General features: G+C 51.0%; 1 protein-coding gene across 1 annotated transcript in view; it reads left to right on the top strand.

The window, feature by feature from the left end:
- Window positions 1-14371, top strand: part of pkhd1l1.1 (PKHD1 like 1, tandem duplicate 1) — a 144546-nt gene that overhangs the window by 82711 nt on the left and 47464 nt on the right. Inside the window, 9 exon segments of the mRNA XM_073069876.1 lie at window positions 307-545; window positions 1492-1628; window positions 2024-2062; window positions 2064-3030; window positions 4200-4391; window positions 8561-8712; window positions 9776-9938; window positions 11725-11904; window positions 12661-12808. Coding sequence (XP_072925977.1) covers window positions 307-545; window positions 1492-1628; window positions 2024-2062; window positions 2064-3030; window positions 4200-4391; window positions 8561-8712; window positions 9776-9938; window positions 11725-11904; window positions 12661-12808 — 2217 coding nt within the window.

The following is a 14371-nucleotide window of genomic DNA, read 5'->3' as shown; positions in this document are numbered from 1 at the left end:
GGTACCGAGGGAGTGTCTCTGTGGGAGGGACAGTACCGAGGGAGCGTCACACTGGGAGGGACGGTACCGAGGGAGCGTCACACTGGGAGGGACGGTACTGAGGGAGTGTCTCTGTGGGAGGAGCTTGGTTCTGCTTGTTCCAGTGCTTCAATACAATGAGTCGTTCACTTGTGCTGAGACCTTGGTGTGGGGCTGTGACTCCTGTGTTACACAAACCTCTACCCTACCCCATTCCCAACCCTCCACCTCCTCCCACCCCTCCCCTCCCCACATTTACAACTTTTAACCCTGCCTTTCAATGTGCAGGCACAGCCAGGGCGAGAGTGAGCAGAGAACGATCGGGAACGTGTCAGTGGATGGGAGGACACTGTACCTGACGGAGGGGCTGACATACAGGCACCTGGGCACAGTGCTGCCCCTCCCTGGGACTGTGCTGGAGGCTCGGGCTGAGGTGGGGCTGCTGACTCGTAACGTGGTGGTGAGAGGCTCCAACAACATGGAGTGGAACGACCACATCGAGCGGTGTCCGGAAGGGTTTGACACTGGTACGAAGGGAGTGCCTACCGTGGGGAGTGTTGGCTAGCCAGGCAGCATGGTAGAGTAGGAGAGAGGGTGTCCACACATCACAGCCCCTCAGCTCTTGGGGGTTCCCATACCCCCACTACAAAACCTCCCCCCACCTACCTGACCCAATCCATCCTGCCCACACCAAACCCCTTTTTTTTCTCTCTCCCCCTCTCTCTCCCCCTCTCTCCCCTCTCCCCCCCTCTCCCCCCCTCTCCCCCCCTCTCCCCCCTCTCCCCCCCTCTCCCCCTCTCCCCCCTCCCCCTCCCCCTTCTCTCCCCCCTCCCCCTTCTCCCCCCCTTCTCCCCCCCTTCTCCCCCCCTTCTCCCCCCTTCTCTCCCCCTTCTCTCCCCCTTCTCTCCCCCTTCTCTCCCCCTTCTCTCCCCCTTCTCTCCCCCCTTCTCTCCCCCCTTCTCTCCCCCTTCTCTCCCCCCTTCTCTCCCCTCTCTCTCCCCTCTCTCTCCCCTCTCTCTCCCCTCTCTCTCCCCTCTCTCTCCCCTCTCTCCCCTCTCTCTCCCCTCTCTCCTCTCTCTCCCCTCTCTCTCCTCTCTCTCTCCTCTCTCTCCCCTCTCTCCCCCTCTCTCCCCCCCTCTCCCCCTCCCCCCTCTCTCACCCCCCCTCTCCCCCTCTCTCTCTTCCCCTCCTGCGCATGTGCTCTCTCTCACTCACTCACTCACTCACTCTCACACGCACGCACACACACACACACACACACACACACAGAGTAAGGCTATCCATTTTGCCACCCACCCACTCATCTCCAATACCCACCCGCTCACATCTCCACTACCCACGTATCCCATCCTCATCATCCTCCCACTAGCGCACAAATACACGTCCTCCCCCCAACACACACTCACATCACTCTCAGTCACTCACTCACTCCCCCCTCTACACTAAGGCCCACCTCTCTCTCTCTCTCTGCAGGTGAGTTCACCACCCAGACCTGCTTCCAGGGGCGGCTGGGAGAGGAAATCGGAAGCGATGAGTATGGAGGCTGCATCATGTTCCACTCTCCACGTCCTGACCAGGGGCTGGTGCAGGGCCGGATAGAATATGTTGAGGTAATTCTCCCTCATCTCTCCACCCCTCCTGTCCGTCATATTGCAACCTCCACTCCCCACCCTCACCCTCCTCACTCTTACCCCACCCTTCTCATCCGCCTGTCCCTATCCTACCTATGCCTTCTCACCCTGTCCTACCCCACCCAACTCACCCCATACTATCCCACCCTCCCCTCCATCCCCTAATTTACCCCACACTATCCTACCCCAACCTCCCTCCCCATCCTCACAGTCAATCGTGTCCACGTCATACAACACCAACCCTGCCTCTCTCAGTCACCAATCCCCCATCCCAAACTGGAACAACTGGTTCTCTGAGATTTTTGAAAAATGCATGTAACAGAACTCCCCCCCCCCCCCCCACCCCCATCTCTACCCTTCTGACCCCTCCCCAGGTGTACCATGCTGGACAGGCGTTCCGCCTGGGCCGTTACCCCCGTCCACTGGCACCTGTTGGGGGACCTGTCCTTCGGCTCGTACATGCGAGGCTGCTCAATCCACCGGACCTTTAACCGCGCCGTCACCATCCACGGCACGCACCGGCTGCTGGTGGAGGACACCGTGGCCTTCAACGTGAGGGGAGGGGCCTTCTTCCTGGAGGATGGAGTGGAGCGGGACAACGTGCTGCGGCACAACCTGGCCGTGCAGGTGCGCCAGAGCACCAGCCTGCTGAACGACGACCTCACCCCGGCCGCCTTCTGGGTGACCCACCCCAGCAACACCCTGCAGGGCAACTCCGCGGTGGGCGGCACCCACTTCGGCTTCTGGTACCGGCTGCTGGAACACCCAGAGGGGGCGTCGTGGGACCAGAGCCTGTGCCCACGTAGCCTCCCCCTCGGGCTCTTCCTCAACAACTCAGTGCACTCACAGGGCTGGTACGGCCTCTGGATATTCCCGGCCTATCACCCGAACAGGGAGGGAAGGTGCTGGGGGGGGAGCGCCCAGCCCGCGGCCTTCTACTCCCTCACCGTCTGGAACTGCAGGAAGGGGGCCGAGTGGACAGAGGGAGGGGCCCTCCAGTTCCACGACTTCCTGCTGGTCAACAACGAGGAGGCGGGGGTGGATATCCGCCGGGTCCTGAGGGCCTACATTGGCGGTTGGGGCCTGGCTGCAGGGGCCTTGCTCAGCAACCTCACTGTGGTGGGTCACGCCCAGGGTCTGGATCCCCAGCTCTGCACGTGCACGGGCCTGCTCCTACCCCTGGACGGGCTCCGCTTGGTGAACTTCGACCGGCCTGGCTGCGTGGCTCTGGGGCTGGCATCGATCACCGGGAGCTGTCAACAAGGCTGCGGTGGCTGGAGTGTCAGGTTCAGTCGGGTCCACTACTTCAATGTCTCCAACAAGGCCGCCTTCCACTTGGAACATGAGATTGTGCTGCACGACATCGATGGCTCCCTTGCAGGTGAGAAAGGAGGTGGAACTGGGTGTTGGGGCTGGTCATAACTGGCAGGATGGTGACCCTATGGAGAAGGTGGTGGCACTGGGAGACAGGGTACCCAGGGCGAAGAAAAGGGAGGTGGGCGGCCCCATTACAAGGAGGAGGTTGGGATGGGTGATAAGGGCAACGGAGGGGAGGGTGGGGTTCGAACAGTGGGAGGCATTTGGAAGCTAAGTGACAGAGGGCACCAGAACTGGGAGATGGAGAGAGGGAGCCAGGAGGATTACTGGAAGGGGAGATGGTAGCTGAAGGAAGATGGGTCAGCAAGACCAGGGAGAGGTGATGATGGGAGCTCAACGACATGGGGGCAAGGAGTGAAAGGTAAATGGGGACCTGGAGAGAGGATGGTTGGAAAAGGGAACAGGGTGGGTAGTGCAGCAAAGGGGCAGGTAGATGGGAGGCAACTTGTGAACTCGAGTCTGCCTCAGGGTGGGGGGAGGTTTGAAATGACTAGTTATCTGATGTTGGAAGAACATATAGAAACCATGTTGTGTGGAGAGTGGGCAGCAGGACAAGGTCCCTGCCTTGTAGGTCTATCAAGCTCCATCACTGGACTTTTCCTCAACCCCTCCTACTGGGAGTAATCCTCACACTCCCTATTCACTGGGGAATATTGCCTTTGAATGTTACTGGTGACTGTGGGAGGGGCGGTATCGAGGGAACACAGCACAGTGGGAGGGACGGTACCGAGGGAACACAGCACAGTGGGAGGGACGGTATCGAGGGAACACAGCACAGTGGGAGGGACGGTACCGAGGGAACACAGCACAGTGGGAGGGACGGTATCGAGGGAACACAGCACAGTGGGAGGGACGGTACCGAGGGAACACAGCACAGTGGGAGGGACGGTATCGAGGGAACACAGCACAGTGGGAGGGACGGTACCGAGGGAACACAGCACAGTGGGAGGGACGGTATCGAGGGAACTCAGCACAGTGGGATGGACGGTATCGAGGGAACACAGCACAGTGGGAGGGACGGTATCGAGGGAACACAGCACAGTGGGAGGGACGGTATCGAGGGAACATGGTGGGAAGGAGGGTACTGAGGGAGCAGGACACGATAGACGGGGCTGTACCAAGGGAGTGCTGCACAGCGGAATGGGTTAACTGTAACAAGGGCTGCTTTTGCAGGTGGTGCTGGGTACAAGGTGGTTCCTTACAGTGGGATATTGGACCCTGCGCAGTGCCAGCAGTCAGAAGAATGGAGCCAGCGAATCCCGGGTGTTGTGTGTGACTCCACTGTCAGCTTTCATCGTGTCTCTGTCCACAGCCCCTCTCCATCTGCCCTGCAGTGGCGTCAGCTCATCCTGTCCAACACTTACGGTACGTCTCCTCCCACTCTCTCCCTTTCACCCCCTCCTCCACTAACATATCAGTTACTTTCAGGTGAAGAGTAGTGTGCTCAGGCGGATTTGAGTGAAGGGGTTTGGTGTTTAGGCACTTCCCCAGAGTGAGAGCACAAGGAATTACGCTGCCAGAGAAGATGTCTGAGCAAGTATTATAACAATGATGTGAACTTGACCCATGACCTGTTCTGTTTAATGTGGCTCAGAGACCTGTACAAACTGAGCAGAAGGAGAAATCAGAAATAAAAACACAAACACTCAACATCTGGAGAGAGGGTGGGAGAGGTAGGGAGATAGGAAGATAGAGAGAATGTCTGAGTATCAGGCCCACACACGTGTCACCACTGAAAAAGAACATGGAGCCCTACAGCACAGTACAGGACCTTTGTTCCACTATGTTGCACTGACCTTTAAACCTAAAATCAATATGACCCTTCCCTTCTCCACGGCCCTCCATTTTTCTATCATCCATGAGCCTATATAAGAGTCTGTTAGGTGCCCCGACTGTATCCCTCTTAACACTGCAGCTGGCAGGAATTCCACAAAACTTACCTTGAGCATCCCCCTATACTTTCCAATCACCTTAGAAGTATGCCCCCTGATATGAGCAATCTCCACCCTCCCTGGCTTCCACTCGATCCACGCCTCTTATCATCTCGTGCACCCCTTTCAAGTCGTCTCTGGGCCTCCTTTTCTCAAAAGAATGAGATGCAGGTTGCTTTTCAGTGAGAGAGAGGATGGGAGAGGGTTATGGTAGGATGAGTGGACGAGGCTCTACAAGAGCCATTCCCAGCACGTTAAGCTCCCCAGTCAGTATAATGAATACTGGTGGAGTGGTGGGACCTGCCAGCGGTCTAGAGTCTATGATAGGATGAGGAAAGCTGAGACTCACAGGCACTGTCCTTCTCCATCCAGCTCCTTGCATGGAAAGCACAACTTTCTAAGTCAATGGCCTCCTGCTAAAGCCTGCAGAGTACATAACTGGCGAACCCAACAAGGTTTTGGGAAATTTGCTGAGGAAGGTACCCTGATTTTGAGGAACATGTATCTTTATAGAATTGCTTTAATCTGAATGTTGCAAATTTCTGATCCTCCTTTCTCCTCCATCAGAAACACAATGAGGATTTTACATGTAACATAGGAATCCTACAGCACAATACAGGCCCTTCAGCCAACAAAGTTGTGCCAAACATGTCCCTACCTTAGAAATTACTAGGCTTACCCATAGCCCTCTATTTTTCTAAGCTCCACGTACCTATCCAAAAAGCCTCTTAAAAGACCCTATTGTATCCGCCTCTACCACCATTGCCGGCAACCCATTCCACGCACTCACCACTCTCTGAGTAAAAAAACTTACCCCTGACATCTCCTCTGTACCTACTCCCCAGCACCTTAAAACTATGCCCTCTCGTGGCAACCAGTCCTTGGAAAAAGCCTCTGACTATCCACACAATCAATGCCTGTCATCATCTTGTACACCTCTATCAGGTCACCTCTCATCCTCTGTTGCTCCAGGGAGAAAAGGCCAAGTTCACTCAACCCGTTTTTCATAAGGCATGCTCCCCAATCTAGGCAACATCCTTGTAAATCTCCTCTGCACCCTTTCTATGGCTTCCACATCCTTCCTGTAGTGAGGCGTCCAGAACTGAGCACAGTACTCCAAGTGGGGTCTGACCAGGGTCCTATATAGCTGCAGCATTACCTCTCATAGAAACATAGAATCATCATCAACTATCATCATCATCATCATCCATCATCAGAACCTTTAGCCACAATTCCACGATTGATGAAGGCCAATACACCATACACTACCTTAACCACAGAGTCAAGCTGCGCAGTTGCTTTGAGCGTCCTATGGACTCAGACCCCAAGATCCCTCTGATCCTCCACACTGCCAAGAGTTTAACCATTAATACTATATTCTGCCATCATATTTGACCTACCAAAATAAACCACTTCACATTTATCTAAACTCCATATGCCACTTCTCAGCCCAGTTTTGCATCCTATTGATGTCCCGCTGTAACCTCTGACAGCCCTCCACACTATCCACAACACCTCCAACCTTTGTGTCATCAGCAAACTTACTAACCCATTCTTCCACTTTCTCATCCAGGTCATTTATAAAAATCACTAAGAGTAAGGGTCCCAGAACAGGTCCCAGAGGCACCCCACTGGTCACCGACCTCCATGCAGTGAATGACCCGTCTACAACCACTCTTTGCCTTCTGTGGGCAAGCCAGTTCTGAATCCACAAAGCAATGTCCCCTTGGATCCCATGCCTCCTTACTTTTTCAATAAGCCTTGCATGGGGTATCTTATCAAATGCCTTGCTGAAATCCATATACACTACGTCTACTGTTCTACCCTCATCAATGTGTTTAGTCATACCCTCAAAAAATTCAATCACTCTCGTAAGGCACGACCTCCCTTTGACAAAGCCATGCTGACTATTCCGAATCACATTATGCCTCTACAAATGTTCATAAATCCTGCCTCTCAGGATCTTCTCCATCAATTTACCCACCACTTAAGTAAGACTCACTGGTCTATAATTTCCTGGGCTATCTCTACTCCCTTTCTTGAATAAAGGAACAACATCCGCAACCCTTCAATCCTCCGGAACGTCTCCCATCCCCATTGATGATGCAAAGATCATCACCAGAGGCTCAGCAATCTCCTCCCTCGCCTCCAACAGTAGCCTGGGATACATTTCATCTGGTCCCGGCGACTTATCCAACTTGATACTTTCCAAAAGCTCCAGCACATTGTCCTTCTTAATATCTACATGCTCAAGCTGTTCAGTCTGCTGAAAGTCATCACTACAATCACCAAGATCCTTGTCCATAGTGAATACTGAAGTTAAAATATTCATTAAGTACCTTTGCTATTTCCTCCGGTTCCATTTATCTACCTTGTATCTAACAGTTGCTTATATTGGAAATTGCATTGTAAGGTGTTTCATAATCAGGCACCATATGAGCTGTTGCCAATGAAACAGGGTGATGGGAGGCTGGGTTGAGTGTAAGAGGAACTGGGTGAATCAAGAGGGGAGGGAAAAGTGATGGAGTGGTAGCAGTTTACCTGAAAAATGGAGAATTCAGTGAATCAGGATCATGTTTGTTATCACTGACATCAGTCATGAACTATGTTGTTTTTGCAGCAGCATACAGTGCAAGACATAAATTTTGCTATAAATTAGAAAGAGTGCAAAAGACAAATGAGGAGCTAGTGTTCATGGGCTGATCAAAAATCTGATGACGGATGGGAGGACACTTTCTAAAAAGCTAGGCATGGACCTTCAGGCCCCTGTACCATCTGCTTGCTGGTGGTAACATAAGGACAAGTCCTAGATGCTGGGGGTCTTTAATGATGGATCCACCTTCTTGAGGCACCTACCCTTGAAGATCTCCTTGATGTCGTTGACTATGGATATTCCATCCCAGCTGTCCACATGATATGCAAGCCAGAGCTGTTGCCTATGTAGCAGCTCTCCCTCTCCATTCAGCTGATGAATCCAAAGGACCAGCAGAGACTGATACAGTTTGGCACCAGTGGCATCGCAGGAGTTGCCAGTCAGCATTGAACTCAATGTAAGACTGTCTTCAGCTCCAGATTTTTCCTCAGGGTTTACACCCGAAGCCTTCCCCATGAGTGGGTATAGCTGCAAGGTAGCAGAGGACAGAGATCAGAGATTTCCTTCTCCTGGATGAGCTGCCAAGTACGGACAATAAGCCCCATCTGCCTGAAGCAACTGGTTTTAAGGTGCCAGTAACCCATCTTTGCCCCATCCACTGTCAGAAGAAACGGGTTTGCCGGGCTTAGTAACGAAGCCACACATGAAGACCAGGAGTCAGTTGTCAGAGGCGATTTGAGATGCACGTCATCAGGAGCACTTAATTGATCATGAGAGCTTATTCACAATACCTCCCCGGCTACAACAGCCTTAAGGAACCATGTTATAGACTACCCAGGTAGAATATCCTCTAGTTACTGAAAGCCATCACAAAGTGAGGCTTCTAAATTGCTGCCTCATGGAACATTGTAGCTGGAGAAGAAGTTGTCAGTGGGAGAGAGGAGGATACAACTATTTTACATGGTTAAACCAAATAATAGCCTGACATGTTTTTATGTCTGTTCACACAGGAAGCAGCAGTCTCTCCTATTGGTATGAAAGGCTAAACCATGGATCAGGCTGGATGGCACTCATACCCAACAATCAGACTGTTAATTGGCATTTCAAGGATGTGGATCACATCACGGAGATCTCCTACAGAGCCACCTTTTATCATTTCACGGTACTGGCAGGACTTAGTAAGAGACCTGGTGTTAATGGGACATGTTGCCTAGGTTCAGGGTCAGTCCTAGGCTGGGGAGGGCGCAGGGAGGCTATGGGTTGGCAACTTGGTCAACAAGATCAGGGCTTCAAGTCCAGGATTGGAGCATGGAGCTGACACTGACCTTCTAGCCTGGAGCTGAGGGAATGAGGTGGAATGGAATGGGATCTGGGTCACCAGCCGGCAAATATGGCCCGGGACTGATGGGAAGGAGTCAGAAGATTTCCCCCCATAGTTGTGGCAGGAGCTTGAGAAGGACAGACTGATCCAGACTGATATCGTTTTGGTTCCTTCCAGGAGCACTCGGTTGTGGCTGAACTTATTTGCTGAGTTATCATGCTGTCTGTGTGGAGTATGCATGTTCTCCCTATGACCTCGTCGGTTTCCCCCAGGCATTCCCATTTCCTCGCACTTCCCAAAGACACACGGGCTGGTGGGTTAATTGGCAACTGTAAATTGCCCCCTTGTGTGTGGGTCCATGGCAGGGGATAGTTGTTGGGAATGTGGAGAGAATAACATGAGATTTTTGCGAGTGAGTTATTGGTCAGCATGGACTTGATGGACCAAAGGGCCTGTTTCTGTGTTACTTTCTGACAGAATGGGAAACCTGATCACAGGAGAAGTCAGTGGAGGACAGAGGGAGGGGAGAAGAGGAGAAGCAGTGCTTCCCAGTAGTCAAGAGCTTGGGTGATACAGCACCAGGGAAACGTTCCAGCACTCCAAGCACTTCCATTTCCAAGTCCATCAATACATCACATCCTGCAGCTGAGCATCCCAAAATCAGGCTCCTTATCCCAGTCCCCAATCTCATGGCCATATCCTCAGCATGGTTGCTCCCCTCCGGGCAGGGGCAAATGTTAGAAACTAGATCACATGGGATGCCAGGTCACGTGACCACTCCTAGGTGGGAGGCCAGGTCACATGACCAGTCCCTAGTGGGAGGGCAGGTCACATGTCCAGTCCCGGGTAGGAAGACTGGTTACATATTCTGGTCACACTAAGCTTTGCCCATGGTGTTTTACAGGACAGCGACCACATTGTAGTATCCCATAACCTGACCCAGCACCCCGACCATGTCCAGGTGACAGATCTACAACGGAATGCCTCCCTCCAACCCCTGGGGTGGGCCCACAACCAGAATGGTGACTGGTACTTTGATTCAGACAACAGGACCTTGTACTACCTGGGTAAGTAAATGGGCATGGTTACACATGGTCCGGGCTTCCGCTGGCCTGGGGGCTCAGTGGGACTGGAGGAGGCTGCCGGGACAGAGAGGTGGAGTGAATGGCACTGAGCACCTCAGTTTTGGGGTTAATCCTGGGATGGAGGGTGGGAGTGAAGGCAACACCCCCACCCCCGTGTGATGGTGGGGGTTGACTGTGGATGAGCCACAGGTTGAAAGGTGGAGGTGGTGGATGGAAGTGACTCCCAGGTTGATGGGTGGGAGGTGGATGCTGCGGGAGTGACTCCCAGGGTAGGGGCAACCCAATTCAAGCAATAGGGTTTGATTTCCTTTTCCTAAATCCACACTGACTCGGGTCCTGCCACTGTTCGCTGTCTGCAGCATTCAAACTGAACTGGAGAATTTCCAACGACTGAGATCAGGCTAACCCAGCAATAACTCCCTTTTTAAAACATTGGGGTTACACTAGCTATCCTCCAATCCACTGGAACTGATTCCAGATCCAAAGAATGTTGGAAAGTGACCAGCACTCTTTCCGGGAATGTCTTCCTACACTTCCTGGGATGCAGACTGCCCGGCCCTGGGATTTATTTTTCAATCCATTACTCTCTCTAACAGCTCTTCCTACTAATACTGATTTCACTCAGCTCCTTCCTCTTACTCTCATTCCTGGGAGGTTACTGTGACCTTTCTAATGACTGAATGAAGTATTTGTTCAATTGTCTGTCATTCACTTTCTTCCCCATCCAAAGGTCCCCTGTGGTTGACGTTAATTTTTCCTCAGTAATCTTTTCACATATCTACAGAAGGGTTTACAGTCAGTTTTTATGATCCCTGCAACCGTGTTCTATTAGTCCGCTGAGCTCTGAAATATCCGTTGTTCTGTGCTTTAGCAGGCTATTGTAATCTAACTCTTATCCTAATGCCTCCTTGGAGTCGAGACACCCATCTGTTTAACTTTTGTAGCCGAACGGGGAGATCGGTTCATTCACTACCTCCTTGAAAAGTCTGCAGTCCTGGTGAAGGTCTCCCACAGAGCTGTTAGGGAGGGCTTACACCCAGAGGTTATGAAGGATTGGTGATGTAATTCTGTCAGGGTGCTGTATCTGGGGGATCTGCAGGAAAAGTGTTCCCTTACACTTTGTCTTTCTGGTTTGGCAGGCACTATCAGAGTAGCCTGCCGAGTAACAGCATTGTGCCTTGAAGTTGGTGCACACTGTGTGCTGGTAGTGGAGGGAGTGAATGTTCAAGGGGGTGGCTGCGGTGCAGAGTGGGTGGGCTGCTTTGTCCTGGTTGGCGCTGAAAGAGCTTAAGCTGCACTCACCCAGGCAAGTGGAGACTGTTCCACAAGACATAGGAGCAGAGTCAGGCCATTCAGCCCATTGTCTGCTCCACCATTCCATCATGGGGATTTACTATCCCACTCAACCCCATTCTCCTGCCTTCTCTCTGTAACCTTTGACACCTTTACTAATCAACAACCTATCTACTTCCACTTCAAATATACCCTATGACAGCCTCCACTGCCATTTGTAGCAATGAATTCCACAAATTTACCTCCCTCTGACTAAAGAAATTCCTCCTCATCTCTGTTCTAAAGAGACAGTCTTGTATTCTGAGAGTGTGTCCTCTGTTCCAAGTCTCCCCTCCTATAGAAACATCCTCTCTATGTCCACTCTGTCTAGGCCTTTCAATATTTATCTCCATCATACTCCTGACTGGTGGAGAGGCCTGGTGTGTTGGCAGACAAGTAACTCTCTGCGTGATTCCCAGTCGGTGACCTGTTCTAGGTATAGTGTATGTGTCTGAGTTTCAGATCACTGATAGCCCCCTGGATGTGACTTACTTCACTGGGAGTAACCTTCTGTCCTTTATTTTGGAACTGTATCCTGGACTGATATCAGCAGAGGAAGTTTGCCGCTCATCCACCTATGCAGTGGCGCACTGTTGCCACCTCGGGAACATTAGTGGTACTGCAACTAAAAGTTGATTCCATTTAAAAGCAACACATGCAAAATGCTGGAGGAACTCAGCAGGCCAGGCAGCATCTATGAAAAAGAGTAGAGTCGAGAGCCTTCATCAGGACTGGAGAAAAAAGGAAAGCACCAGTCATTAGGTGTCACTCTGCAAGGAACCCGACTCTTCAGCCCAACTTTTCCGTGCAACCAAGATACCCATTTACTCTCGTTTAGCCAATATTCTCGAAGCCTTTTCTGTCCATGTACCTGTCCAAGTATCTTTTAAAAGTTGTTAATATACCTGCCTCAACCACTTCCACAAACTGACCACTGTCTGGGTGGAAAGTTTGCTGGTCAGGTAATTTTAAATCTCCTCTCTCTCAACTTAAGTCAGTGCTCCCTAATTCTTGATTTCCCCCCCCCCCCCCCCCCCAACCCCCCAGTCCTGGACAAAAGTCTGAACTTTCCTCCTATCTATGCCCTTCAAAATTTTATGTAGCTCGAAAAGATCACCATTCATTCTCCTGAAAAAAACTCCTAACTTGCTCAACCTCTCTCCATAACTCAGTCTCTTGAGTCCAGGCAACATCCTGCTCCTCTATCTCCTCTGCACGCCTTTCAGCTTAGAAGCAGCTTTGTTTAATGGTAAGAAAATGTATACTTCAGCATTTATAAATGAGTTCTATTTCTGATTTTATTTTATTCCTCTTGGCCATTGTCAAGCTAGAGTGCAGTAGCTATTAACAGAATTTACTGTTCCAGTTTCAGGGAAAGGTGCCCCTCCTAATCCAGGTTTGGACCCGACCATGGTCAACATAAACATTCAGCTCCGCGTCTTCCGCTGCTTCTACCAGAACTGCGCATCTCCTCCCCAGTCCACTCTGCCGACCTTCGTCAGCTCAGCTTCCCAATACAGGTAACATAGCACTTTATCTACAGGAGTGGCACATGTGGACTGGCCCATTTCACCTCATGCTGGCTATATGTACAGTATAGTAGGGCCCTTCAGCTGCTTTAGTTTGTGCTAGCCCACATCAGACCCGTCCCCCAATTATCACCTCCCTGTTCTCCCAGCTTTCCAAACAACTCCTCCCATATCCTCCCCCTCACCTACACACTGGGGGCACTTTACAGAAGAAGTGCCAGTGCCACATACCTGTGTGATATGGAAGCCCACTTGGTCACAGGGAGGACGTGTGTACTCCACACAGTCAGCACCAGAGATAGGTCACTGGAGCTGTGAGAGAGGATCTGAACCTGCTCATCTGTTTGGAAAGTTTCATGAAGAAGCAGAAGCAGACTCTTTGAGTCTGTCTCCAGATCCTTTGTGGAGAAATCTATCAGCCTCCATACCCTCCTGGGGCTGGAGGATTTCTGAGGTTCAACACACCCTGAGTGAAGGATCTGATCTTCATCTTTGTCATAAGACTAAAAGACATGGGAGCAGGATTAGGCCATTCAACCCATCGAATCTGCCACACCATTCCATTGGCTGATTTATTATCGCTTTCAACCCAGTTCTCTCCATAACCTTTTCCGCTCTTACTAATCCAAAACCTATCAACCTCTGTTTTAAATATACCCAATGGCTTGGCCTCCAGAGCCACCAATGGCAGTGAATTCCACAGATTCACTACCCACTGGCTAAAGGAATTCTTCCTCATCTTTGATCTAAAGAGACATATTTCTACTCTTTGGCTGTGGCCTCTGTTCCAAGACTCATCCACTATAGGAAACATCCTCTCCACATCTAAAATCAACACAAATTAATACCAGAAAGACACAGGCCCTTTCAACCATCATGTCTGTGCCAACTATGTTGCCAAATCAAACTGGTCTCGTGTCCCTGCCCATGGTCTACACTCCTCCATTCCCTACCTGTCACAAGCCTGTCTAAATGACTCTTAGATGTTACTGTTGTCTCTGCTTCCACCACCTCCGTTCTCTGTGCAAAAGCAAAATTTAATAGTTCATAGTACATTTGTTATCAAAGTTTTTAAGAGTTCGGCACGGACTAGGAGGGCCGAGATGGCCTGTTTCCGTGCTGTGATTGTGATTGTTATATGTATTCAGTACACAACTTTGAGATTTGTCTTGCAGGCAGCCACAATACGAAGAAGCACAATATAACCTATTTTAAAAAACACACACACAACACAGACCATTAGGCACCAAATGTGCTTAAAAAAAAGGACAAATTGTGCGAACAAGTAACACATAGAATATGAACCACAGGAGTGCACAGAATCAGAGGCAGTTCAGCACTGAGACGAGTGCTGATGGTCGCAGGCCACAGCTGGAGCGTCAGCTCAGCACTGAAGCGTGCGAACCTCACGGAGTGGTGATCTGAACACTGGTTCATCCTTCACCCTCTGACCTGACACCTTGTTCAAATTGCGCAAATAGCAAAGGAAAATGAAACAAAAACACAAAAAGCATGAACTGCAGAATCCCAAAAGTGAGCCCACAACTGCAGAGC

Source organism: Hemitrygon akajei, chromosome 1 (genome assembly GCF_048418815.1).
Source record: "Hemitrygon akajei chromosome 1, sHemAka1.3, whole genome shotgun sequence".
NCBI lineage: Eukaryota > Metazoa > Chordata > Chondrichthyes > Myliobatiformes > Dasyatidae > Hemitrygon > Hemitrygon akajei.
The sequence above is the reverse complement of the archived record's forward strand: the minus strand, read 5'-3'. Positions and strand labels throughout refer to the sequence as shown.